The following is a 26,461-nucleotide window of genomic DNA, read 5'->3' as shown; positions in this document are numbered from 1 at the left end:
GGGAGCTGACAGGCAGGTCAAAACAAACAACCACAATTTTTTGAGAATAAGTTTGTCCTGCCCCATCAGGTACTGGTATCCAGTACTGTATTTGTACATCAGTACTGGGAGTGTGGACTGTTGTTCAAGGTCACCACCAAGCTGGAGAGCGGGTGATGGGACCAGGGTAGGTTAAAACACCAGAAAGTTCTCTTACAAGATTCAGCTGTTTTTGTTTTGTTTTTAGACAGGGTTGCACCATGTTGCCCAGGCTGGTCTTAAACTGCTGGGCTCAAGGGATCCTCCAGCCTTGGCCTCCCAAAGTGCTGGGATTAAGGCATGACTCCCAAAGTTCTGGGATTACATGCACCTGGCCCTGGTTTTTGTTTTTTAAATTAAGCATTCTTCTGTTTGTTGCAAACTGGTTAGTTTCCAGAGTTCCAAAAAGGTTGATTCTGACACTTTTACCAGTTTTTTCCTGGCTTTAGTGGCAGAATGGACTTTTGGAATTCCCTGCTCTGTCATTTTTTTATGACATCCCAATTTGTTACTTTTTTTTTTTTTGAGACGGAGTCTCGCTCTGCCGCCCAGGCTGGAGTGCAGTGGCCGGATCTCAGCTCACTGCAAGCTCCGCCTCCCGGGTTTACGCCATTCTCCTGCCTCAGCCTACCGAGTAGCTGGGACTACAGGCGCCTGCCACCTCGCCCGGCTAGTTTTTTGTGTTTTTTAGCAGAGACGGGGTCACCGTGTTAGCCAGGATGGTCTCGATCTCCTGACCTCGTGATCCGCCCGTCTCGGCCTCCCAAAGTGCTGGGATTACAGACTTGAGCCACTGCGCCCGGCCTACTTTTTTTCTTAATTGTATATATTTTAAGTGTATAACTTGATTTTTAAATGAGGAAACAGACTCGGCTAATAAGTTGTTGAGCCAGTTTTTGATACAGATATGTCTAACTTCAGAACCTATATGTGCTTAAATTCTACATTACACCACTTCCCCTTTAAGCTCATGTACTTATTTATTTATTTATTTATTTATTTATTTTATTATTTTATTTTTTTGAGATCGAGTCTGGCTCTGTTGCCCAGGCTGGAGTGCAGTGGCCGGATCTCACCTCACTGCAAGCTCCGTCTCCCGGGTTTACACCATTCTCCTGCCTCAGCCTCCCGAGTAGCTGGGACTACAGGCGCCTGCCACCTCGCCTGGCTAGTTTTTTGTATTTTTTAGTACAAAATACAAAATAGACGGGGTTTCACCGTGTTAGCCAGGATGGTCTCGATCTCCTGACCTCGTGATTCGCCCATCTCGGCCTCCCAAAGTGCTGGGACTACAGGCTTGAGCCACCGTGCCCGGCCTTATTTATTTATTTATTTAGAGAGAGAGTCTCGCTCTGTCACCCGGGCTGGAGTGCAGTGGCGCAATCTCGGCTCACTGCCTCCCAGATTCTAGCGATTCCCGTCTCATCCTCCCGAGTAGCTGAGATTACAGGCATGTGCCACCACACCCAGCTAATTTCTGTATTTTTAGTAGAGACAAGGTTTCACCATGTTGGTCAGGCTGGTCTTGAACTCCTGACCTCAGGTGATCCACCAGCCTCAGCCTCCCAAAGTGCTGGGATTACAGGGGTGAGCCACCACACCCAGCCTAAGCTCATGTACTTTAGCTCATGCTCATCCTTTTAGTTCCAGACACAGTTTTAGCAAACTTGGGTACCACTTCCTGGCTCAGAGCAGTGACTAAGCTGTAAATCAGAGGACTAGGGGGTTGAGGAATAAGTGCCCAAGATGTGACAGATGGCAAGACAACCCTTAAAAGCAGAGCCTTCTCAGGCACAATACCCTTTACTCCTTTGTAACTGCTAAACACCATAACAAAAGACAGTCACTGATATTTGTAATTATTGAATCACAGATTTTTAGACATGGCAGCATCAAAAGAGGCAAAATCATATTTCCTATTTTCTGCTTTGGGAAGCAGGTAGTGTGTGATACAGTTTAGAAAGACTTATCTTGGGTTTTCCTGAGCAGAGCCTGAGACAAGGATTTAGGTTCAGGTATGGTTTTTTGGAGATGACCCCAAGAAGCAGGAGGGAGAGTAGGAAGAATGAAACAGAGCAGGAAGAAAGCCTTTAAGGATATATTAACATTATTGAAGTTGACTTGGGGGCAAAAGGGGCTGAACTCCACCGGCACCTCCTAAGAAGCCTGCAGAACAGCATCCAGAATTGTCCTGTGGATCTGCTGGCTCCTGCCTTGCCTCGGTTGCAGGTTGCCCCTGGGTGCTGTGCCTGCATGGCTGAGTAGGCTCTTGCTTCAGTGTTGGAGAAAGCCTTGGTGCAGAAAGATGGGCAGTGTGTGCTGGACCAGGGGGTCTACTACCCACAAGGTGGGCATGCACTTGCGCTGCACTGTCCCCACAGCTGTGTTTGAAATCACAGTGACCCAAGCAGATGGGTCACAGGGCATCAGAGGATCTGCTAAAAACATTTCTATCCAAAATGCTACCAAAGAATGCTTTATGCTTAGTGGGCTTCATCTGTCTAGAGAAATATATATAGACCCTCACATGCCAAAGCTCTGCTAAATAGATGAGGCGTTGTGATAACAGTTTTCTGTTTCAGGTAAAGCACCCTCAGTGATTTCTGTCCCTCACTGTAGGAATCGGTGGTGGAATTATCCATCAGCATGAATTGATCCACGGAAGCTCCTTCTGTGCTGCAGAACTGGGCCACCTTGTTGTGTCTCTGGATGGGCCTGATTGTTCCTGTGGAAGCCATGGGTGCATTGAAGCATACGCCTCTGGAATGGCCTTGCAGAGGGAGGCAAAAAAACTCCATGATGGTTGGTGTCCCTCTCTCAAGGAATTAAGTAACCAAATAGTAGACAAGTACTTCAAAGTGGAAATTCCAAAGAAAGCTGAACACTGAAGCCAGAAGTTTCCCCCCTTTCACTTCTTAGAGAAAAAGCAGGGCTCCCTTGCACTAAAACAGCACAGCCTCCTTGGTCCTGACCCATACTGCCACTCTTCCTCCCCAGGAGTGGTGGTGCACAGAGGTCTAGAGTTCCAAGATAGCAGGGAAGATTTCCTTCAGTTTTGTTTTCTCAGCCAGTAGCACAGGGTGCGTACTTAATACACATTTTAATGAAGAAATAAATGGACAAAACATGTTATGTATATACCACACATACATGCACCGTATGTGTAGTATATCTGTGCTTCATACATAAAAAGAGTATAGATTTTTGGCCCCCAAAACCAATTTGTGAGCATAGGCTGAAGGAAAGGAAATGGGGAATGGAGGCTGAGAGTGCAGGAGAGAAGTGTATAGAGCCCTACACGGTAGGGTTCTGAAGAGGTGGGAAGAGATGAGCTGCAAAACCAGGCACAGGGCCCACAAGAGGGCATGGCGAGCCAAGATGATGGGTGTATGGGATGGGAAGCAAAAAGGTAGGGGATCATTGCCTGGTGGTGCCCCCTATGAGAGAGGTAAGAAGTATGCTCGTCTGTTGGCAGTGGGGGTAGAAGGACTGGGAAGGCGGTGAAAGTATAGAAGAGAGCAGTCAGGGAGAATGTGTGAGAGCTGTGAGGGCCCAGGGGAGACAGGAGACCACCAGTTGATGTCTAGGTAGCAGTTTGCACAGCTGGGGACTTTTTTCCTTCAGGGTCCAGATATTCTAGCAGATCAGGAGGAGGCAGATTGATCTGAGTTGGTGACAGGCGGAAGACAAGGACTACAGATAACCACAGAAATTCCTGCTGCTTACTGAGCATTTACTCTGGCCAGCACTTAACTAAGTACTTTATGTTCATGATCTCATTTCATTCCTCAGATAACCTTGCCAGGGTAGGCACTATTGCCCTCATCTTCTAGGAAGGAGGAATGTGTAGAGGTGAGGTGACAGGCATGGGGTCATGCAGCTGGGAGTGGCAGAGCTGGCACTGACCCCAGGCCTGTGTCTGTTCCTTAGCTGCTGTGCCTTGCTGCCATAGAATGTGTGGTGCTGGCAGATGGCACAGCATTGTGTCTGGGATGAGTAAGGAAGGAGTGAATGTGGGAGGAAGGTGATAATTTGGAGAAAAGAACACTTCAAAGACTGTCTGCTCCTGGAAGTGAGAAGTGAGGGAGCCAGAGGGGTAGGAGGCTGTCGTCAGACTTGAGGTTTTTCCAGGAAGATAGGTTCTGGGTTATGTACAACCAATTAGCAAGAGGGTAGCAAAAGCTTTAGGGGCAGTGTATAGAGATGTTTGTGAATGATAAGCTTTGCAGTTGTGAAAAGAAAACACCATCTTCCCATGTAGGGGCTTGCTTTCCACAGGCCCAATGGTGAGCTTGGCCTCCCCAAGGCTCATTAGTGACTGCTTTTCCTTCTCACTCTGCTCAGAGGACCTGCTCTTGGTGGAAGGGATGTCAGTGCCAAAAGATGAGGCCGTGGGTGCGCTCCATCTCATCCAAGCTGCGAAACTTGGCAATGCGAAGGCCCAGAGCATCCTAAGAACAGGTGAGCATGTGGCTGCAGGTGGCTGTGCTGCAGGGGGTAGCCTCAGACATCATATGGCTCAGCCCGGCCCCAGAAGAGACCCTGCTTCTCTTAGGGACAGGTGCTTTGCAGTGTCTGTTCAGAGGTTTCTTTCCTAATTACTCAGAGGTAAAAAGGGAATTGCATTCAAGGTATTTGGCAGCATTGCCTTTTTCAGCAGGTGTTTGGTTTGGTTTGACAACTATAAAAATGCTCCGTGTTCATTTTACAGGAAATTTAGAGAAATATAGGACAGTTGTAAGAAAAAATATCACTTAGAGTTTTCCCATTTGGAGATACCAACTATTAACATTTCCTTCAAGTCTTTCTATTCATTTTTTTGCCTAGTGGAGATCGTGTGGTACACCCTGCTTTTTCCACTTGAGGCTGTCACATGATCATTTTCTCATATTAAGAATCAACCGTGAACTGCTTTTAAAACACTGCCTCCCACTGCATGCGGTGGATGTTCTTTATCATTTCTGCTGCTGGCTCTTTTCTGCCTCCCTCTTTGGTATTTTGATTTTGGCTTCTCTCAGAAACTCATTTTAATTTTTATCTCCCTGTAGCTGGAACAGCTTTGGGTCTTGGGGTTGTGAACATCCTCCATACCATGAATCCCTCCCTTGTGATCCTCTCTGGAGTCCTGGCCAGTCACTATATCCACATTGTCAAAGACATCATTCGCCAGCAGGCCTTGTCCTCCGTGCAGGACGTGGACGTAGTGGTTTCGGATTTGGTTGACCCCGCCCTCCTGGGTGCTGCCAGCATGGTTCTGGACTACACAACACGCAGGATCTATTAGACCTCCAGGAACAGACACGGACCATCTCTCAAGAGCTCCTGAGTGGAATCAAGTTCTTGTCTTTAGGATGACCATTTCTTAACAATCAAATCTAGTATTGAACTGCAGGTGACTTTGGCAGAGAAATTTTTTTGCTTTTGGTCTCCTCTTCCAAAGACACCTTTCCCAACTCCTATTTTTGTAGATGCTGTTCTTTCTGATGTTTTCCTAGTAGGGGTCATTTTAGCTTCAAACCCTGTAAGTTCCAGTCACAATTTTCTGTGCCAAAGTAGCTACAATAATAGAGAGGAAGCCTTAGAACTCTGCTTACTAATGTATTAATACCACTGAAACCTGCAGGCCTTGCCTGGGGTGTCACTTCATCCTGAAGTTTGCATTAATAATCCTTCCAGGCCGGGTGCGGTGGCTCACGCCTGTAATCCCAGCACTTTGGGAGGCTGAGGTGGGTAATACAAAACAAGAAAGGCTATGGGAGGTGTAGTTGTGATCACGAGGTCAGGAGATTGAGACCATCCTGGTTAACATGGTGAAACCCCGTCTCTACTAAAAATACAAAAAATTAGCCGGGCGTGATGGTGGGCCCCTATAGTCCCAGCTACTCGGGACACTGAGGCACGAGAATGGCATGAACCTGGGAGGCAGAGCTGGCAGTGAACTGAGACCGTGCCACTGCACTCTAGCCTGGGTGACAGAGCAAGACTCTGTCTCAAAAAATAATATAATAATAAATAATAATAATAATCCTTCCAGCCGGGCACAGTGGCTTATGCCTGAACACTTTGGGAGGCTGAGACACGTGGATCACCTGAGGTTAGGAGTTCGAGACCAGCCTGGCCAACCTGGTGAAACCCCATCTCTACTAAAATACAAAAATTAGCCCCGTGGTGGCATGCACCTGTAGTCCCAGCTACTCGGGAGGCTGAGGCAGGAGAATTGCTTGAGCCCGTGAGGCCGAGCTTGCAGGGAGCCAAGATCATGCCACTGCACTCCAGCCTGGGTGACAGAGCGAGAATCCATCTCAAAAAAAAAAAATCCTTCCTCCTCTAACCCCAAACTAAGATCACAGAAGGTGATCCAGTCAAGGAACAGGGGGAAGTCTTACCAGGAAGGGCTTAAGTACGCTTTTTTTAAAATAGCTTTATTGGTTTTTTTTTTTTAAAGCCTACGATTTGATAAGCCTTGACATATGTATACCTGTGAAAGCATCACAATCAAGACACTGGACATATCACCCCCACATCTCAGATATACCCCCAATCCTGGATACCATTTGTTGAAAGATGTTACTACTCTAGCTGAACTTACAAGAGACTTTAGACCAGGGATCTAAATTACAGTGGCCTTAGTGACCTTGTCCTTATCTTCTTAGGACAGCTGAGAAGCCACTGGGACTTAGAGCCTTTAAAAGGAGATTAACTGTCCCAAAAGGATCTTTGCTACTGACCAGCAGACACTTCTTCCTTCAGTAGCCTTTCCTACTGTGTTGAGTAACACCCTAGGGTGTCTATTAAAGCAGTGTTTGTATGAGTTTTACCTAGAGCCCAGAGCCGTGAATCAGGATTCTGGCTACATAATTCACGTTTTCATTGGTGTCAAAATACAAAAGCCAAAGTTCTGGCTATGAACTGTAACTTGGAAGAAATACTAACTGCCACCACTTATTAAGTGCCTACTGTGTGCCAGGCTCTGAACTAGGTGCTTCATATACATTATCCTAAATTCTCTCAACATATGAGGTAGGTGTTTTAATTTTTATTGTATAGAACTTGGTGTGTTTGACACTTGGTGTGTTTAAGCTATGCGGCTAGAGAGAGGGTTTGATTCCAGGTCCCTCTGTGCTTTTTCTGCTGAGCCACACAACCTCTCATTTCAAAAACTTTCAAAATGCTAACATATTCTAATTCACTCTAGGCCACCAAAACCTTTAATACTAATATCTGATTTGTAAATGACTTAATGGATCCTTGACCCTATCACCTGAATTTAATCAAATATTCCTCTCTGCTGTGAAATTTTACCAGTATAGTATTTGGTCTAGTGACAGGTGTTTTATTTTTTTGAGACGGGGTCTCACTCTGTCACTCAGGCTGGAGTTCTATGGTTCAGTGTAACCTCCGCCCCCCGACTTCAAGTGATTCTCTTGCCTCAGCCTTCTGAGTAGCTGGGATTACAGGCACATGCACCATGCCTGGCTGATTTTTTTTTGGTATTTTTAGTAGAGACAGGGTTTCACCACGTTGGCCAGGCTGGTCTTGAACTCCTGTCCTCATGTGATCCGCCCACCTCTGCCTCCCAAAGTGCTGGGATTACAGGCGTAAGCCATCGCACCTGGCCCTAGTGACAAGTTTTTATGGGTACTTTTAGATATTTAAAAAATCATGTGCATATATTTTTCAGATTTTTATTTTGGGAAAATGAAGGTTTGTACAACATATTGTTTCAGTGTTCAAATAAACTGAAGGAATCAACATTACATTTGAACTATATCCTTCCTAGTGGGTTAGTGTGAAAAAGTTTGGCTGGTTCCTAAAACTCGACCAGCCCTGTAGTAATCTCCAGGGCCTGGTTATTGTTCAGACATTCCATGGTGATTCCTGGGAAGGAAGCTTGGCTGCTCAGTTTCTGAGTCTGGGGTGAGATGATGTTCCACGAAGGGACATCTGTTCTTTGGTGTAATCTCTTACGGTGAAATCTGCTTTGTACATCAGACAATTGCATTGCTACCAAGTTTCATACAAAATACTTGAAAGGATGGTATTGAATCTAAAACCAAATATTAGTTTTTATTAAACTTATGGGAAGGCTAATATATTCCAACGTAAATTATTACATATGGTTAAGTAATTGCATGTTAATTTATTTTAATGTAAATATTTTTATGTTACTGTTCTGAGTCAAATTCTAAAGAAAAAATACATTTCCTTGTTGAAATCCTGTTGTATTCTGTTTTGTTTGTAACTCACTAGCCAAAAGCATTTTCCTTCCCAGAAGAGATTTAAAGTTGTTGCACTGCTTACATTTTGAAGGTTATATAACTTCCTTAAGGCCTCTAATATCACTGCTTTCTTAACCAAAAAAAAGTCTATTAATAGAAAGCATGGCTGGGCATAGTGGCTCCAGCACTTTGGGAGGCTGAGGCGGAAAGATTGCTTGAGCCCTAGAGTTCAAGACCAGCCTGGACAACATGCCAAAAGCCTACAAAATAAAACAAAAAAATTAGCCAGGCGTGGTGGCGAGTGCTCTAGTTCCAGCTACTCAGGAGGCTGAGGTGGGAGGATCACCTGAGCCCGGGAGGTCGAGGCCTGCAGTAAGCCATGATCATGCCATTGCACTCTAGCCTGGGTGACAGAGTGAGACCCTGTCTCAAAAACAACAACAAAAACAAAGCATTGTTATATATAACATTGAAAATTTGGCATAAAAAAGCAAAGTAGCCCCAAGAAAGGAGTTTGAAACTAAGTATTGAGCACTCACTGAGTTCCTAGACCCACTCCCTCTTTTTATGAGGCCCCATGTGGGTCTCATACAGGCATCAGAAACAATCCCAAATTACTACTGCTGTGAACCACCTCAAAACTAAAGAGCTTAAAACAACAGTAATTGTTTCATGTCGTGGTTTCTGTGGGTCAGGATTTGGGAAAGGCTCAAACTTGACAGTTGTAGCGTAGAGTGTCCTGCACTTGTAGTTGTCAGCTGGAATAGCAGTGGCTGGCTGGTGAGGCATCTCCCACTGTGTGTGGTTATAGGGTCTCTCAGGTGGCCCCTCTATGTGGGCTACTTTGGGCTTCCTCACCACATGGGTAGCTTCAGAGGCAGAATTTTTTATGAGGTGGCTCAGGGCCACCAGCTAGTTGTTCCAAACTGCCTTTTATGACCTAGCCTTGGAAGTCATCCCAGTATCACTTTTGTCACATTATTCAGTCACCTCTCCATCTAGAGAATGTCACAGATTTTGTTGACATTTAAAATTGCCACCTCCCACCTCAAGAAGCCAGCTGGTGTGGGAGGCAAGACTACCAAAAATAAGCTGCCCCAGGTAGATGGCCATGGGAGTTCAGGGGAAGGGGGAGTGGCCTTTGAATTAGTTCTGGGATTTTGACATTTGGAATGGCATTAGCAGGTTCCAGTAGGAACAAAAGTCTGCGAACAGTGACTGCTTGATTGTAATCAGATTTGACTAAAGGGGGAGGAATAAGCAGAGGCCAGAAATGTGGGCCAGGTCAAGGAAAGCCCAACTAAGAAGCTTGGAAAGGGGGAGGTAGCAGGAAAAGTAATGAAAGCTCCTTCCAGCCAAAAATAATTAACATTGAAGAGATAGTGGCCTTTCCTTCTTGGCAATGGCAACACCTAACCCCCATCCTGAGCATGGTATTACAGTTTACCTCAATCTCCAGTTTGGAAATACCAGGTAGTTATAAGATTACTGAAATATGGCTTTAATAATTGCTTGGAACATCACCTAAAACGAGCCAGGTACTATGCCAGGTTCTGAAGGCAGATAATGAACTTACTGGTGTCTGAACGAAGCATGGGCTCCTGGAAACACCTGTATAGATCAGCAGGATGCTGCTCCAGCATTCTTTCACATCAACGTCAGCTCACCCCCAGTTTGGAATTAACTGGTGGGAGCTACAGCCGGGTCCAGTGCAGCTTTCTATGACCATGGACATGTTCTATAATCTGTGCTATCCAATTCAAATGCCACCTAACCACATATGGCTACTGAGCACATGAACTGTGACTAGGACTAGAAATGTACTTTAAATTCATTTAAATAGCCACATGTGCCTGGTGAATACTGCATTGGACAGCACAGGTCTAGATGAAGGACTTTACAAGAGAAATATGAACCAAGTGCTTGGGATGGCACAGAACCCAACATGTGCTACGGGACTCAACAGCAATGGGGCTAGCCACACGTGAATGCCGTCCTGACTCAGGCTTACTGGCCAGATCCAAGTGAGTCAAGGTCTTACTAGAGTCTACATGCCCCAGACAGACTCCTGCCGAAATATACTATCCAAGACCCTAAACCGAGGGACACTGGCAAACAAGAGCCCATCTGGGAGAAAACGACTAGGTCGGCGAGAGGATTCACAGTGTGTCTTAGGTAGATAATGAGGGGGTTAACCTTCAGCCATTAAACTCCCTTCTCAAATTAAAATGTCCACAGAATCCCACTCTAGATCCCGGCGCTATAACCCCCTCAGCCATTCAACTCCCTTCTCAAATGAAAATGTCCACAGAATCCCACTCTAGATCCCGGCGCTATCTCAGTTCAAGGCAGGGCTGTGTGCCCAGTGGCTGTGCCTCCTCAGCCCTAGAAATTTCAAGGAAATTCCTCAACCCTTCCAACCTCACTGCAAACTACAACACATCTTGAGGTCAATAAAGAAGCTTCACATAATACAGTTTGAAACAGAAATTTATTCTCAGAATAATGCACAAAAGCACAGGTTGAGGCTACTGTTGGGAGGCTTCCCTCCCCTTCCTCTTACTCTTCCCCCTCCTCTCTGAATGCCAGGGAGAACACAGTTGAAGGAAACATGCAATCACAAACAATGATCAACTCTAAAGACAAAAAGGTTTGGTCCAAAAGAACTCAACATAATTAATCCAATGACTGTGAAGAGCTTCACTGAGTAGGATTATATTGCAGATGTAGTGTTTCCACAGGGTGGCTCTTCAGTGCACCAGCGGGGCCTGCTTGAGGGAGATGAGGACTGAACGCATGCGGGAGACGTCTTTGGCCTGCTTGCTAGACTTGGGGTTAAAGTCACACAGCCGGGCCACCCGTTCCCACTCAGTGCCTGGGGATGACTCATCAATGTCATTTACAAAGGCTTCTTCTGCTGCCCTGGAAGCAACAACAAAATATGTTGGTTTATGTAGAACCCCCTTTGAGCAACCTGGTGGCTGCCTTGCTACACAAGCAACTGCCTGTTTGTCCCTTTCTTAATGGCATTCTGGCTTTCCCAAGATAACAGTCCCTGGCCCAGGTCAGACTCAGGTAGACACGTGGCTGGCTCTCCTAGGCACAGGGTGCCCAGACCACTGTGTAAAATGTTGGAATACAGGTGTTTGGTTCAGGGCTCGCTATGTCTCTCTGTCTGGCTGTCTCTGCTCCTGTGGAGCATTAATAAAACAAGTCCTTAGCCAGCTACACACTGCTTTTATTAACAAGAACAAAGCAGCAGGCCGGTCAAGAACTTGAGTAGTTTATGCTGGGCTGTACTGAATTTCAAGGAAATTTAGAGACTTCTAAAAAGCCCACAGATCATTGCACAATAGCCTCTAGATTTATTCCTAAGGCTGGAGAGAAACGGGGCAGATCAAAAGGAATTCAAGACAAAGCTCCCATGCTAGCAGGCACTAGAGACTAAAGCCATTCTGGAAGGGGGTTTGTTAGGACATTCTCCAGTCAGCCAAAAGTTTGCCATTTTCCCTCCAGCCAGGTGCCTTGGGGCCACTCAGGGCACACTGGCAGGAGAGCCAACGTGAGTTGCTTTTTGGCAGGATGCTGCTCCAACATTCTTTCACATCAAGGTCAGCCCACCCCCAGTTCGGAATTAACTGGTGGGAGCTACAGCCGGAAAGGACAGCAGTAAGACACACTATATTCATCTACTCCAACAAGCATCACGGGCAAAGCGAAAGCAATGGAGATGACTGGTCTGTAGGGACGGAGGGGTGGCACTATTCACAGGGATGGCCGTGGCAAACACCGCTGAAGCCCAGAGCCACTACAACACTGCGACTTCATGGCACACACAGTTAGGGGCAGTGAGAAAGGTTTACTTAACTGTTCTAGGCTGTAGCAAGGATGGTTTATGTTTGTGCTTAAAGGTGAAGAGAAGAAAAGAAACGAGAGAAACTTTAAGTCAGATATAGAAAATGAGAATGAGCTCAATGCAGATGGTCAGTAAGCTGGACATGCCCTTGCCACTCTATCTGTGCTTAGGGACGTGCAGCTGGCTTTGCTGGCCACCCAGCTGCCCAGCAAAACCAGACTCGACCTTTCCAGTCTCCATTTCTACTCCAGAGAGAATGTGCAGAAATCAAATCAAACACCACCTGTAAGTCCAGCATTTCACAAGTCTCACTGCAAATGCATCTGCGGGCCCAGGAAACCCAGTTCTGTCTTCTAAGGGGATGAACATCTCCAGGTCATAGGCCCTGAGAGGCTCTACAGACCTGAGCTCATCGCCCACCTTTTACAGGTTCTTCTCCTCTTCCATTCCACCTTTACTTCTCTTGTAAAGCCAGCCCTAATTTTTAAGGAGGAGACAATGAGAACTGTTTCCAACTCTTCAGCAATACTGCTTTGATAACAGGAATCGTTTAAAAAAAAAAAAAAAGAGGAACACCTTCTCCAGAGAAGATGCAGGTTCTTTTGGGGGGGGTCTGGGGGAGACGCCCAAGTGGCCCGTATCAGACACTTTCACTATCCTGATCTCAAAGCTGGGGGCTTCCCTGTGCTAGGAGACAGGACATCAGAAGCTGACCACTAAATAGCAATTTCTGACATGCGAGACCACAGAAGAACAATTATAGACACCCACTGGAGACAACCTCCTCTGCTCTGGACTCTTCTGCCTGAGGGAGAGGCAAATGACCCCACATCATTTGAATGAACCAAGTATGGAAAATGCTGCCCCACAGCTCTGACTTTGGCAATGCAAGGTGCTGCTGCTCACTGGCTCCTAACCTCCTGGGAGGAGGTTAGGACTGCCCCCTCCTTCCTGTCTGAGAGCCCTGCCACCTGCTCCCAGGTGGGGAAACCTCCTTCCCACCTGAGGCAGGCATGCAACAGGGCATGGCAGCAGTGACAGCAGCAAGAGCAACAGGGCCGAGTTTCCCCAAGCTTCAAACCCTTCCCAGATAAGATCGCAAATGACACATTTTGAAAGTGAGTTAGCTTTCTTCCCTCCAAAACCCCCAATATGAAAAATGGTCATCAGAGGATGCAGGGAGTCACAATTCTGGAAGATTCATCAACGGCTCATACCCCACTTATCAATTCTTAGGCAGCCCCCAAAATGCCAATTTGAAATAATTTAAAAAGCAAAGCAACTTGTGACATAAAAGGAGCATTAACTCTAAACAAAAAGTAGAAAGAATCACAAGAAAAAGGAATTAGTTTTGCAACATACACATAACCAATCACGTCAGCGAAGGGTTGTTTGTAGAAAGCTTCATCTGCCACCCTAGACAGCAAGAGGTCCAAAAGGCAGGCAAGCAGGCAGGAAAAAAGAGAGAACATTGAGAAGCAGAAACATCTAAAATCCACAATTGAGGTGCAACTGTGCTCTGAGGAGCTGCTCCCAAGGCTCCTTCCTAACCCCCGTGAGGCTTCCAGCACTGGAGACTTCAGCAGGACTGGTTTCCCGCCGGTCTTCCGACATGGGGATTGCTCCACGACAGAGTGAGCACTGCCAGCTTCATCCCTTTGGCTTACCCCAGCAACATGGGCATTTATTAAGCACCCAATTATGGACTAAGCCCCTTCACATACATTATGTTGATTCAATCCTTAACTCTAACAACCTATGACCCTGCCTGTTCTCACCCCCACTGTTGACTGAGGCTTAGAGATGAAACAACTTACTCGGCTACACCACAGTGGCAGCATTCAGGACTCACAACCAAGGCAGCCTGGCCCTAAGTCCAGGGCTCTTTCTACTATATAGTCATGCTTCTTCCCTGCTGGTGTGTGCCCAGAAAGCCACACCACCTTCCTGCCATAACTCAGTAAATATCACCGGGCAGGAATGCTGCCAGACACCAGATGCGCTAGGACCCAAAGCCAGTTTTATCTTGGATTATCCAACTACCGCTTCCCCACACTGGCTGGGTGCGATACATTTTCAGAATCCTGGAACACATAAGGTCATTTTAAAATCTCAACCTTACAGGAAAAAACACCTGGAGGCGAGTGGTCTGGTGGGAAGAACACTGGACTAGGATCCTGACCCTGGCTTATGTTGTTCCTGAATATGGCTCTCTGCTCAAGAAGTGGGTACAGTTTCTGAATATTTTTACACCAGACTCAATTGGCTTTGACAAGGTGCAGCCCAGAATCCAGAACTTCATCCCTTCTTAACTCTGAACGTGGCAGGGCTCTCAGACAGGAAGGAGGGGGCAGACTGGGTGGAGAAATTTTCACAGCAGGGGCCAGGCTGGCTTTGACTGTTGCCCTGGACTGACTCCCTGGGCTCGGCCAGCCCACTCTTGTCCACTGTGGCTGGGTAGGGAACCTCACTCACAGAGTCTTACCCTGTCCTTTGTCAAGTCGATTTGGGGTGGGCGAAGGGAAAGACATTTTTCAAGGATAACCATGACTGGTCATTAAGCTAACCTCACATATTTTATCTGAAGGCAAATTCTAGTAATTTTAATTTAAGTTAATTTTGAAGCTCACACATGCCCTTCCTTGTTTCCCATTTTGGTTTACACACAGGAGGTGTTTTGTGGGAATTTAAAGAAAGCAAAAAGAGCAGGCTGATTGTAACTTAAAGTGACTCAGCAGGAAAACAGAGTTGTTTGTGGGCAGAATGAGTGGGAGGAAAAGGCAAGGCAGGCTGGCTTGTAAAGCCACAATCCTTTTAGTTTACTCAAAGGGCTAAACCTGATCGATTTCAACTTGGGTTTCCCTCCAAAAGAAGAGTAGAGGTTTCACGACTCCTGTCAAATCATCACTAAGACAACAAAGTTTGACTGTCAGGCTCTTGCTCCTTTGCAGCTAGCCCAAGACCAAAGAGCTCCTCGGTGACAAGCATATCCCCTGTCAGGGTTGCAGGCCCAGAACAAACAGAAAATCAGACACACACACAGGTGGCCCTCCGCTTGTCTTTCACTTGAAAGTAGCAATCCTCAGCCAAGGCAGGAAGACGCTCAGGGAGGCTCGGGAGACGGGAGGGAAGAAGAATGCCTGCCCCAGGACAAGCTCTGGAGGCACGAATACAATGCAGAACTTCATTCCATAAACAGCCTCAAAGTGGGCATAGAAAAAAATGTTTGTCATCTCTGAGAACTGTGCGTTCCCCAAAGCTTCTCAAGCCTTGAAACAGCTGACAAGCACAAGTGCTACCTGTAATAGGGTAAATGTTCTGGGGTTGTTCTTGACGCGCAAACTCATCCAGCTGCAGGAGTCAGTCACTGCTCTGGCTGGCTCCTATGAAAAGGAAATTCTTTTCCATGGCTGTCACTGAATAATTCACAGCTCTTGTGCCATGACACTGAGGCCCCAACCTGGGATAAAAGGAGGGAGATGCAGTCTGGGGACTGACAACAGACTACAGATTGTGCAGGGCAAGAACCATGTCTGCCGGCCATACACCAACCCCCAGTGCAGTACCAGGCGCGACGTGCTCCTAGTGCTTTGGTGACCGAGTGGTGAGGCAGCTGGAAGGCAGGAGGCCTGAGGATGCTCTCACAGTTAACTGGATGCCCTTCCTGTCTCCGAGTTTCCTCTTTCAAACTTCTCATCTTTCTGCCTTATCTCTCGGGTCCTCTTAACATTCCAGAGAGAATCATACTTGCTTGAAATGAGCACCCTGTTTTCTTTTTGAGACCGAGTCACCCAGGCTGGAGTGCAGTGGCGCAATCTCAGCTCACTGTAACCTTCACCTCCTGGGTTCTAGTGATTCTCCTGCCTCAGCCTCCCGAGTTGCTGGGATTACAGGCACATGCCACCACGCCCGGCTAATTTTTGTATTTTTAGTAGAGATGGGGTTTCACCATGTTGGGCAGACTGGTCTCAAACTCCTGACCTCAAGTGATCTGCCCGCCTCAGCCTCCCAACGTGCTGGGATTATAGGTGTGAGTCAAGGTGTCTGGTCTCCATTTTCTTTTCTAAAAATATTCACTCTTTACCCATAGACAGATAACAAGGACGAATTACTTTATACATCTAAATGGGACCTATTCCTTTGAACTCAAGTTTAGAGTCAAACATGGATGGAGGGGGGAGTAGTCAGCAATATAAAAATCTCCAAGGGAGGGCGTAGACCCTTGGAAGAAGCCCCCCAAAGTGACTCTCAAATGGCTCCCACCTCCAACCAGTGAAGAATCACTGGAATAAAGTGTAAAAGCCATCTCTTCTGTCCTAGAGCCCTGCTGACAATGGCTAGTGTGCCACTAGCTTTATGCTCTCAGGGTCAGCCCTGTGCTGCAAGGTTCCCACAAGGCAAGTGACCTGCTTCCTAAACAGCTCTACATTCTCAGTGAGTGGTGGGAAAGTCCCTTTTTCTCTCTGGAACTTAAGAGGTTCATCTGTGAGACCAGCTTACCCAGCATTCTACAGTTCCAAGTAAAGAAAGGTACCAAGGCCCAAACTCAATGCCTGGAGGGACTAAACTTTTTAAGACTAAGCTCCTAAAAACAGGTGTCACTACTCCCTCTGAGAACAATGGATTCTGTATACAGAAAGTATCCCTTTCTTGACAGTTCAGCAAAACTTCCTTGAAAAAATTTCTGCAACAGAAAGGCTGTTACCAACATATTCATTATCTAAGTTTGAAAATTTGCGTGTCAAGTTCCTGAAGCATCACAGATCCTGTGCAGGGAGGGTTGGTATGGCTACAGTACTTCAAACTAAACTCAAGTGCCAGGACCGCCAGCTGGGGGAGTTCCCAGGGCTCACAGGGTGCTCGTACACAGTCCCCACTTGGCTTTACTGATCTGAACTTGCACCTGGGAGAAAATCATCTTGAAGGAGCAGAGGACACAGGAGCCTGGACCTGTCAGCACCACCTACTGACCACAGGCTTGACAACAGCCCCACGTAGCTGATGGAAGCCATCACCACTGGCAACCCAGCCTGCACACCAGACAGCAGTCCCACAGAACTCCACATGGAACCTGACAGACACTCCTTGAGCACACCGCCCCCAGAGGAAGGTGACCAGAACTCAGGCTCACGCTGGAATTCAATGAGCTGAACGGCTGCTAGTATACAAAAGAGAGTCCAACTGATCTGTCATACTTGACCCACAATGGCACTGGCTGGCTGGCAAAGCCATTACTCTCTCTCCTGCCACATCTCTGTCTAACAGAGCTGCCAGAGATAAGGGCACTTAATCCAACCTGCTTCCTGCCTCTGCGTACAGGAACCCAAGGCTCTACCCTGAAAATTAAAAATATCCCCAAGCCCAGTCTGGCCGGTTTATACACTGAAGTGAATGGATTGACTATCTGGTGAAAGTTGGCCTCTGAAGCTGCCTGCCCTGAAGGAAGCAACACCACATATCCTCTCTTTGCTGCTTCCAAGAAGGGCTCAAAATGCAGGGCATTAAAGCCCAGCTGCTGGTGGGTGGTGATATGAGAATGAAAGCATTTTTCTCCTCACAACTCCTTAACCATCAGTAACTAAATAAAATCTATTTCAAACAGAGTATTTTTAATAAGTCAATTCAAGACTTTTTAAGGCACAGATAAGTACCCACAGAACCCTCAATTCTAAAGTAATTATGTTGGAACATTCTTGGCTGTCTAATTACAAAGCACATTTTCCTGCCAATGGACCCCTTCATGAAGGGGTTTTCAGGGCAGGGCTATATTTAGGATACTCAACAGGACCAAGTCTATAATCATATCCAAAGTAACGAGATCGGGGTGTATTCATGACACCCAGCTTTCATTTCAGGGTTCCATGAAAAGTAACTTTTCCCTTGGCTGAATCACATCATTTATTAACCAAACTCTCAGAGAGCTAAGCTCACTACAGCTGGGATGGCTAAACAATAGGGTGAATTATGCTCACAAAACCTGAGAGACTTGCTACCTGTTTCAAGCACTTTCTTTAAAAACTGCAGATATTTCACACTAAAGGAGGCAGAAGACAAAAACCTAGATTGGATGCTGAGAATGGATCTGATTCAATTTTGGAAAACAAAATGTGCTACAACCACCATGGACTGACCTGTTGTTTGCTTTTGTTTTCTGTAGCTGCTCGTCCTGTCTTGCATACCACTCTTCTAGCTCCTTTATTGCCTTTTCTTTCCACTCTGCTTCTTGCTTCCGAGAATTGGCATCTTTGAAGAGAGAGAAGAGAAAGACGATACAACTGAGGCAAAGTGCAAACTGAAGTTCATCAGTTTATTTTGGTCTTAGTGAACTTACAGTGGATGCAGGTCCACGTTTATGTGCATGTTGGGGGAGAAGAGGAGGGAGGGGAAAATAAACTTCTGTTTTCCCTGTTTGCACAACCAACTCTGATTTCAGTACTTCTATCCCTGCCTGATCTTTTCCACAGTCCTATTCCTGGATCCTATTCCTGGTCTTATCCCAGTCCACTGACATCTTAGTGGGTCATTAGTTTTGTTTTGTCTTGTTTTTGGCAGAGCGAAAGAGGAGGCTGTATGTGGAAATACTGACTTTTATTAATAATAAGAAAAAAGCCATCTGGGCACCAACGGGGCGAGAAACAATTATAGATGATTCTTCACCAATGTTGCCAATATTAGTTCAGAGTAGGGTATTCATCTTAATCTTTTAAGTCTTCTCCCAAACTAGTCCATATTCCAGGTTTGACAATGGTTTTGTGGAACACAAGCTGGCACTCTCATAACTAAATATGGTAGAAGCACTTCTGTGAAGCAGGGTGTTATTAGGACAATTACCAAAAGTAGAGATGATTCAGGAACCAGAGAATGCTAGAACACAGAATATTAGCACTAGAGAGGACCACAAAGCATCTACTCCTAGTTTGCAGAGTGTGTTTGTGGCAGAGCCAGGGCAGAGCTACAAAAGAAACTGCACTGGAGAGAAGTGCAGGGGGTAGAGGTATGGGACCATTGTTAACAGGTAACCTAAATGTTCTAGAAATGAGAGCAAGAAAATGCACACCTAGCAGGTTTGCTAGACTGGATTCTCAAACATGAAACATGAAGTTTCTGAGGACTAAATATGGTTTTCCCATAAGGGAAAGAGGCATACATCAGTAAATGGTGAGAGATAAAGAAATACATGCCAGCTGGTCGTGGTGGCTCACATCTGTAATCCCAACACTTTGGGAGGCCGAGGCAGGAGGATCATCTGAGGTCAGGAGTTCAAGACCAGCCTGACCAACATGGTGAAATCCTGTCTCTATTAAAAATACAAAAAATTAGCTGGATGTGGTGGCATGTGCCTATAATCCTAGCTACTGGGGAGGCTGAGGCAGGAGAATCGCTTGAATCTGGAAGGCAGAGGTCGCAGTGAGCTGAGATTGCACCACTGCACTCCAGCCTAGGGAACAAAGCGAGACTCCATCTCAAAAAACAAAAAAAAAGAAATACATGTCAACATGTCATAGCTACTGAGGCAGCTGGCACTTTAAGTTAACCTGATACTTCACTTTAAACAAGTTCTTCTGGACATTCTATCTGGCAGGTGTTTTACAGACATCTAACTCAATCTTTACAACAATCTCAAGAAGATAAACTCTGATCCCATTTACAGCAGTGAGAAAAACTAAAGCTCAGAAAGTCTGAGTGAACTTCCTAAAGGTTGTAGTAAGTGACAGATCCAAGATTCAAACCCAGATCTAGCTCTAAAGCTTACACTTTGCTTACCTCATTATGCTTCCTCCAAAGGGAGGGACAAAAAGGGAGGCAAGCCTAGAAATAATCACAAAATGTGACTAGAAAGTGGCCATCAGTGATCTGGACAGAGTTTTGAAAGTGCAGAGCAAGAGCCCAAACTGTAATTAGTGTCTTTGAGAAGGACAGTAAAAAGCAGTAGTGGCGTCAAGTAACTACTAGAAGGGATGGAAAATGAAGTATTCTTGGGCATTTTTAGGGCCTTTGCAAGAAAGGTCTTACAGTAACAACCTGCAAAAGGCTGTGTGTAACCATAAGAAAAAGCCTAATAGCAGCTAGAAACTCCCCCAAGTTTCAGGTTAGAAAGAACGTTCATCTTGATATCTAATTTGTCAGAAGGTGATCTATCATTCAGAAGAATCATTTTCTCAGATTTTTCACTGATGACTGTAAAGTATACATAGTAAACTTTTTTTGTTTTGAGATAGGGTCTCTTGCTCTGTAGCCCAGGCTGTAGTGCAGTGGTGCTATCACAGCTCACTGCAGCCTCAATCTCCCAGGCTCAAGTGATCCTCCTACCTCAATCTCCTAAGTAGCTGGGACCACAGGTGTGCACCACCAACCCCAGCTATTTTTTTTTCTTTCTTTTTTTTTTAGTACAGATAGGGTCTCACTATGGTGCCCAGGCTGGTCTTGAACTCCTGAGCTCAAGTGATCCTCCCACCTCAGCCTCCTAAAGTGCTGGGATTACAGACCTGAGCCACCCCACCCAGCCTCTACAGTAAACATCTAACATGTGTCTATCATGGCATGAAGCATGGATGTGGAATGGAAGATGTTATGCTGCAATGAGAAGCTGTGGGCTGGAAGTGCCATGTGGCAATACCTAATTTAAAATGTAAGGCCCCTTTTCAATCGTGGTGAAATTACTTCCAAATAATTACCTTTTTGATTGGACAGTATTTTTTATGTATTTTGATGTTCATTTAAAATTCATTATACATTAGGTCTAAAATATAAAATTTATCTCTGAAAAATTAATTCAAATAAAAATGGTGACCTGCTGAACAGACTGTGGTTACTTGCATAAAACAGTACATTTAAATTGGTCTTCTGGCTTTTGCAGCTTTAGTGCCACTGCAATACTAATTTAGAATTCTTACCCTCAGAGGATGAAGAGGAAGAGTCCCCTTAGACAGCAAAGCACACTCACAGGTGCCTTCCCTTCTGGCCACCCTCGTTACTGGTTATAGAAAAGAAAATTACTTGAGAATGTAGCCAGCAGCTAGGCTGAAAACCACTGGCACCAGTTCTCTATTTTTGGTATCGTGTGCTTTCTCAGTTTTTGCAAGGAAAAAAGGTGAAATTGAAGGAACACCTTGTTCATGAACCAAGTGAATACAATTCAGTTGGAATGCAAGGCCAAATGTTTTACTTCTCTCAAAAAAGCACTCTGAATTAAGAAAACAGCTCATAAGAGCATCCCCTAAGTACCCAATTTCATAATTGAAAAATTAAATCTTTGCAGACACCAAAGTAGACTCTCTCCATGGAGAAGAAAAACTGCTAGAGCTTGGGGAAACTATGAACCAAGATCGTGCCACTGCACTGCACTCCAACTTGGAGTGGTTTGGGTTCTGTAAATTTGGGTTCTGTAACATGAAAGATACTCCAGCAGTACTAAGACCAGCTAAATCTTGGCTCTAAGCATACTCAAAAGACACAAAGAACAAACAATGACCAAAGCTGTTAGGACCTATTTTCATTTTCCTTCAGCTCCACTGTCCAATATGGTAGCTACTAGCTACATGTGGCTACTTCAATGCAAATTTATTAAAATTAAAGAAAATTTAAAATTCAGTTTCTCAGTCACACTTGAAATGTGAAGCCACACTTCAAGTACTTAACAGTTACATGTGGTTAGCGGCTACCATACTAGACAGCACACATAAAGAATATTTCCACCAAAAAAATTACTACTGAATGGTGCTATAAAGGTTCAAATATTAAGTGTGTTCTTTGTTCTGAAAGTCACCTAAATTGGACTAGAGAGATAAAAGGACTAGAGAGATAAATTATCTGGCACTAATTGGCTGTGTCATCTGGGTCATGTCCCTTCCTATTTCTGGGTGTCAGTTATCCCATCTGAAAAATAAGGACTCATGTTTTCACCAGTTTAACAGTTCCCAAGAGGGAATAATACTGCTGACACTGTGGTGTCATAGGATAATAATACTGCTGACACTGTGGTGTCATACTGTGGTTACATAGGAGAATGTCATTATTTCTAGGAGGTGTACATTGAAATATTTAGACATGAAGTATATGATGTCTTTATCTTAAAGTAGGTCAGTCAGAACAATTCGTGTATGTGTGTATATGTCTAAAACATATCATTTATATAAAGATAACCCAATATGGTGAAATATTAATTACTGATTCTGGGGGTGCACACATTTATTTTCCTCTTCTTTCAGTTGTTCTGTAAAGTTGAGAAAAGATGAATCTTAAAGTCGGCTGATTAAAAAAAGAAAAAACAAACAAAAGGCCACAATGTGGATTATGTCCTCACACTCTGCATACTTCTCCAATCCACCATGTATAGACACAAGTCTCCCCTGATCATGAACCAATAGGTGACACTCCGTGTACACATCTCTTTATCAAATGCCAGGCCGTGTGGCTAGATGGCCATGTGCACTAAATGTTTAGAAAGCAATGTGGCTGATGGAGATGCATAGTGACTTTGAAGCAAGGCAGACTTCAGCTGAAATTGTGACTCTTACCATTTCTTAGCTCAGTATTCCAAATACTTATTCTACCTCTCCTCCACTTTTCTTACCTGTAAAACTTACCTTACAGAGATATTAAGGTAGGAAAAACAAACTGTACATTTTTCCTAACATACCTCATTTTCCTCATGTTACCTTAAATTAATTCAGCCTTCAAATGAAAAATGGAGGCCGGGCGTGGTGGCTCACACCTATAATCCCAGCACTTTGGGAGGCAGAGGTGGGCGGATCATGAGGTCGGAGATTGAGACTAGCCTGGCCAACGTGATGAAACCCCATCTCTACTAAAAATACAAAAAAAAAAAAAAAAATAGCCAGGCATGGTGGCGGGCGCCTGTAGTCCCAGCTACTTGGGAGGCTGAGACAGGAGAATGGTGTGAACCCCGGAGGTGGAGCTTGCAGTGAGCGGAGATCATGCCACTGCACTCCAGCCTGGGTGGAAGAGTGAGACTCCGTCTCAAAAAAAAAAAAAAGAAAAACGGACTGTGAAAGTCCATGGACATGTGAAACTTGAATCTTTCAAGTTTACACAGCACCCTATAAACACCACCTGAGGCTACTCTTGAGGTCAGTAACAGCCTCACTATGCTCTTCCTATGAGAGGATCTTAGGGCTCTCTGGCTACCCTACTCCTGTGATTAGGCATCTCTGGGCAGGTAGCCTTGTAACCTTCAGGCTGAGAAGGTATCTTCCCAAAGACCAGACAATGACACCGGTTAATCTGAAGTAAAAAGGAATAAAAGTAGAGTCCAGGTCAACTACTCCACTGAAAACAGATACCCAAAGACAGAAAGGGATTCCTTACCAAGGGCTTCCAAGCGTTCCATTTGCTCTTCTCTCCATTTACGGATACTTTCAGGCTCTGACTGCAATCGATCCACTTGTGAAATAGCTGCGTAACTGTCTGTTGGACCATTACTTTCCTTAACACAAAACACAATTGTGCTATATTAATACCAAAAATTACTTCCTAAAATGCACTTCACCTGAGTTAGAACCCCTGGTTCTTCTTTTTTTTTTTTTTTTGAGACGGAGTTTTCACTCTTGTCGCCCAAGTTGGAGTGCAGTGCAGTGGCACTATCTTGGCTCATTGCAACCTCCGCCTCCCATGTTCAAGCAATTCTCCTGCCTCCGCCTCCTCCCAAGTAGCTGAGATTACAGGCGCCCGCCACCACGCACAGCTTATTTTTGTATTTTTAGTAGAGATGGGGTTTCATCATGTTGGCCAGGCTGGTCTCAAACTCCTAACCTCAGGTTATCTGCCCACCTTGGCCTCCCAAAGTGCTGGGATTACAGGCGTGAGCCACCACACCCGGCCAGAGCCACCACAAGCAACCAGCCAGAACCCCTGTTTCTAACAACAATGGTGGTTGCTGTAAAATGTTAAAGGATTATCTTAAAAGCAACAACATAGGCCAGGCATGGTGGCTCACGCCTGTAATTCCAGTACTTTGGGAGGCTGGGGTGGGTGGATCATTTGAGGTCAGAAGTTCGAGACCGGCCTGGCCAACATAGTGAAACCCGTCTCTACTAAAAATACAAAATGAACCAGGTGGTAGTGGCATGTGCCTGTAATCCCAGCTACTGGGGAGGCTGAGGCAGGAGGAGAATTTGCTAGAACCTGGGGAATGGAGGTTGCAGTGAGCCAAGACTGCACCACTGCACTCCAGTTTGGGTGACAGAGTGAGACCCTGTCCCGCCCTCCCAACCCCCTCCCCCCAAAAAAGGCAACCACGTAGGCTAGGTGTGGTGGCTCACGCCTGTAATCCCAACACTTTGGGAGGCCGAGGTGGGCGGATCACTTCAGCCTAGGAGTTCAAGACCAGCCTGGCCAACATGGCGAAACCCCATCTCTACTAAAAATACAAAAAATTAGCCAGGCGTGGTGGCGTGCACCTGTAATTCTAGCTACTCAGGAGGCTGAGGCGGACGAATCACTTGAACCCAGGAGATGGAGGTTGCAATGAGACGAGATCGCGCCACTGCACTCCAGCCTAGGCAAGAGACTGTCTCAAAAAAAAAAAGACTCAAATAAATGTTAATCTTTACAGAATTATTCCATATGCCGCTCATTGAACTAAGGAACATTACCAGGTTAACCTAATCAGACTATAAACAAAGATGGAAGAAGAACTATTTAAAGTATTAGCACTAACTTACTGCACTTAACACAGTGTCATTTGAAGAGTGGTTTCTTTAGAATAAAGGTGATAACACGAGGAGCAGGTAAATAACATTTTAAAACAGTTCTCTTTTTATCAATGCTACCTCTTTTTAAATCTTTCCACTTTGGTAGATAACATACCAGCCAGTAATACATCCAGGAAAGTCAAAGGACTGGGGTTTCTTTCTAGGTCAATTAAAATCACAGGAAAGGAAAACTCTCAATCACTATCAATGAATAGAAACAGAGTACTCTGTACCTGGTAGTATTCACCATTCATTACTCCATCAACAGCATCTGCAAGACATAAGATTTTGGTCTATCAATAAAGACTGGTCAAACACTGGGCCAAAAAGTTGTACAGCAGAATACAGCACTGTATGCTGTATGAACCTTGAGCTACTAAACGCTATCCCTGTGGTAGGTGCTATATACAACAAAATAATAAAACCAAGATGTGCTTATGTACAAACTTCACCAAAATGTGGACACATCTGTCCTCAAGCTCCCAAGTCCAAAACCTTTTGATTTTGTTTTCTGTTTTCTATTTTACAGTGGTAACAAATGGAAGACTGGCAGAAGAGTCTCAGAGAACAGTGTTTCTCCATGAAAGTTCTGCAGAAGAAAAAAAAAAAGTGTGGCCTGGAATCACCCATAGTGAGCAGAGACCTGCAGCTTCATCTTTGAGACAGTCTTGCTCTGTCGCCCAGGCTGGAGCACAGTGGCCCAATCATGGCTTACTGTAGTCTCCACCTTTTTTGGGCTCAAGCGACCCTCCCACCTCAGTCCGCACAGGAGCTGGGATTACAGGCATGCGCCACCACGCCTGGCTAATTTTTCTATTTTTTGTAGGGAGGGGATTTTGCCACGCTGCCCAGGCTGCTCTCGAATTCCTGGACTCAAGCGATCCACCCGCCTCAGTCTCCCAAATTGTTGGATTACAGGCATGAGTCACCATGCCTGGCCTCTCATATTTTTCTTAATTTTCCTAGTTGACTTTTACTCCTATATGTCAGTACAAAAATGAGTTTCTTGTAGTTTGTCAGTGGCCTTTTACTACTTTAAGCCACGTGCCACCTACCTATATAGTTTTTAAAGCATTCTATAAAGTTTGGGAAATACGAAGTTTATCAAACTAGTGAAAGTATAGGGGAAACATATTCAATTTCACCACTGTAATAAATTCCTTGGTGTAGAATTGCTGGGTTACAGCCGGGCGCAGTGGCTCATGCCTGTAATCCCAGTACTTTGGGAGGCTGAGGCGGGAGGATCACTCAAGGTCAGGAGCTCGAGACCTGCCTGGCCAACATGGTGAAACACACCTCTGTATACTAAAAATACAAAAATTAGCCAGGGTGGTGGCACGAGCCCATAATCCCAGCTACTCAGGAGGCTGAAGGAGAAGAATAGCTTGAACCCAGGAGGCAGAGGTTGTAGTGAGCCGAGATCGCGTCACTGCACTCCAGCCTGAGCAACAGAGCGAGACTCCATCTCAAAAAAATCAAAAAACAAAAACACACAAAAAAGACGAAGAAGAAGAAAAAAAGGAATTGCTGGATCACAGGATATGTATTTTATTTTATTTTTATTTATTTTTTTTTGAGACGGAGTCTCGCTCTGTCGCCCAGGCTGGAGTGCAGTGGCCAGATCTCAGCTCACTGCAAGCTCCGCCTCCCGGGTT

The 26,461-nt window shown here is 45.3% G+C and overlaps 2 protein-coding genes across 10 annotated transcripts in view; one reads left to right on the top strand and one right to left on the bottom strand.

Annotated features, from left to right (window-relative positions):
* Positions 1-5,725, top strand: part of GNE (glucosamine (UDP-N-acetyl)-2-epimerase/N-acetylmannosamine kinase) — a 68,059-nt gene extending 62,334 nt beyond the window's left edge. For all 4 annotated transcript variants that reach the window (XM_011939393.1, XM_011939397.1, XM_011939396.1 and 1 more), the window contains 3 exons: positions 2,638-2,820; positions 4,363-4,479; positions 5,067-5,725. In XM_011939393.1, coding sequence (XP_011794783.1) covers positions 2,638-2,820; positions 4,363-4,479; positions 5,067-5,302 — 536 coding nt within the window. In that variant the 3' untranslated portion in view covers positions 5,303-5,725. The remainder of the gene's footprint in view (positions 1-2,637; positions 2,821-4,362; positions 4,480-5,066) is intronic.
* A 4,983-nt stretch (positions 5,726-10,708) lies between these two features.
* The window catches only part of CLTA (clathrin, light chain A), a 21,975-nt gene continuing 6,222 nt past the window's right edge, over positions 10,709-26,461 (bottom strand). Inside the window, exons 2-7 of one of the 6 annotated variants that reach the window (XM_011939399.1) lie at positions 25,040-25,077; positions 23,422-23,539; positions 18,225-18,336; positions 13,456-13,509; positions 12,106-12,141; positions 10,710-11,159 (exon numbers count right to left, since the gene is read on the bottom strand). In XM_011939399.1, coding sequence (XP_011794789.1) covers positions 10,988-11,159; positions 12,106-12,141; positions 13,456-13,509; positions 18,225-18,336; positions 23,422-23,539; positions 25,040-25,077 — 530 coding nt within the window. In that variant the 3' untranslated portion in view covers positions 10,710-10,987. Of the gene's footprint in view, positions 11,160-12,105; positions 12,142-13,455; positions 13,510-18,224; positions 18,337-23,421; positions 23,540-25,039; positions 25,078-26,461 lie in introns of all 6 variants that reach the window. The other 5 variants (XM_011939400.1, XM_011939401.1, XM_011939403.1 and 2 more) reach the window with 5 other exon arrangements.

This window comes from Colobus angolensis, unplaced genomic scaffold (genome assembly GCF_000951035.1).
Source record: "Colobus angolensis palliatus isolate OR3802 unplaced genomic scaffold, Cang.pa_1.0 Scaffold181, whole genome shotgun sequence".
Lineage (NCBI taxonomy): Eukaryota > Metazoa > Chordata > Mammalia > Primates > Cercopithecidae > Colobus > Colobus angolensis.
This window is presented reverse-complemented; position numbering and strand designations above follow the sequence as displayed.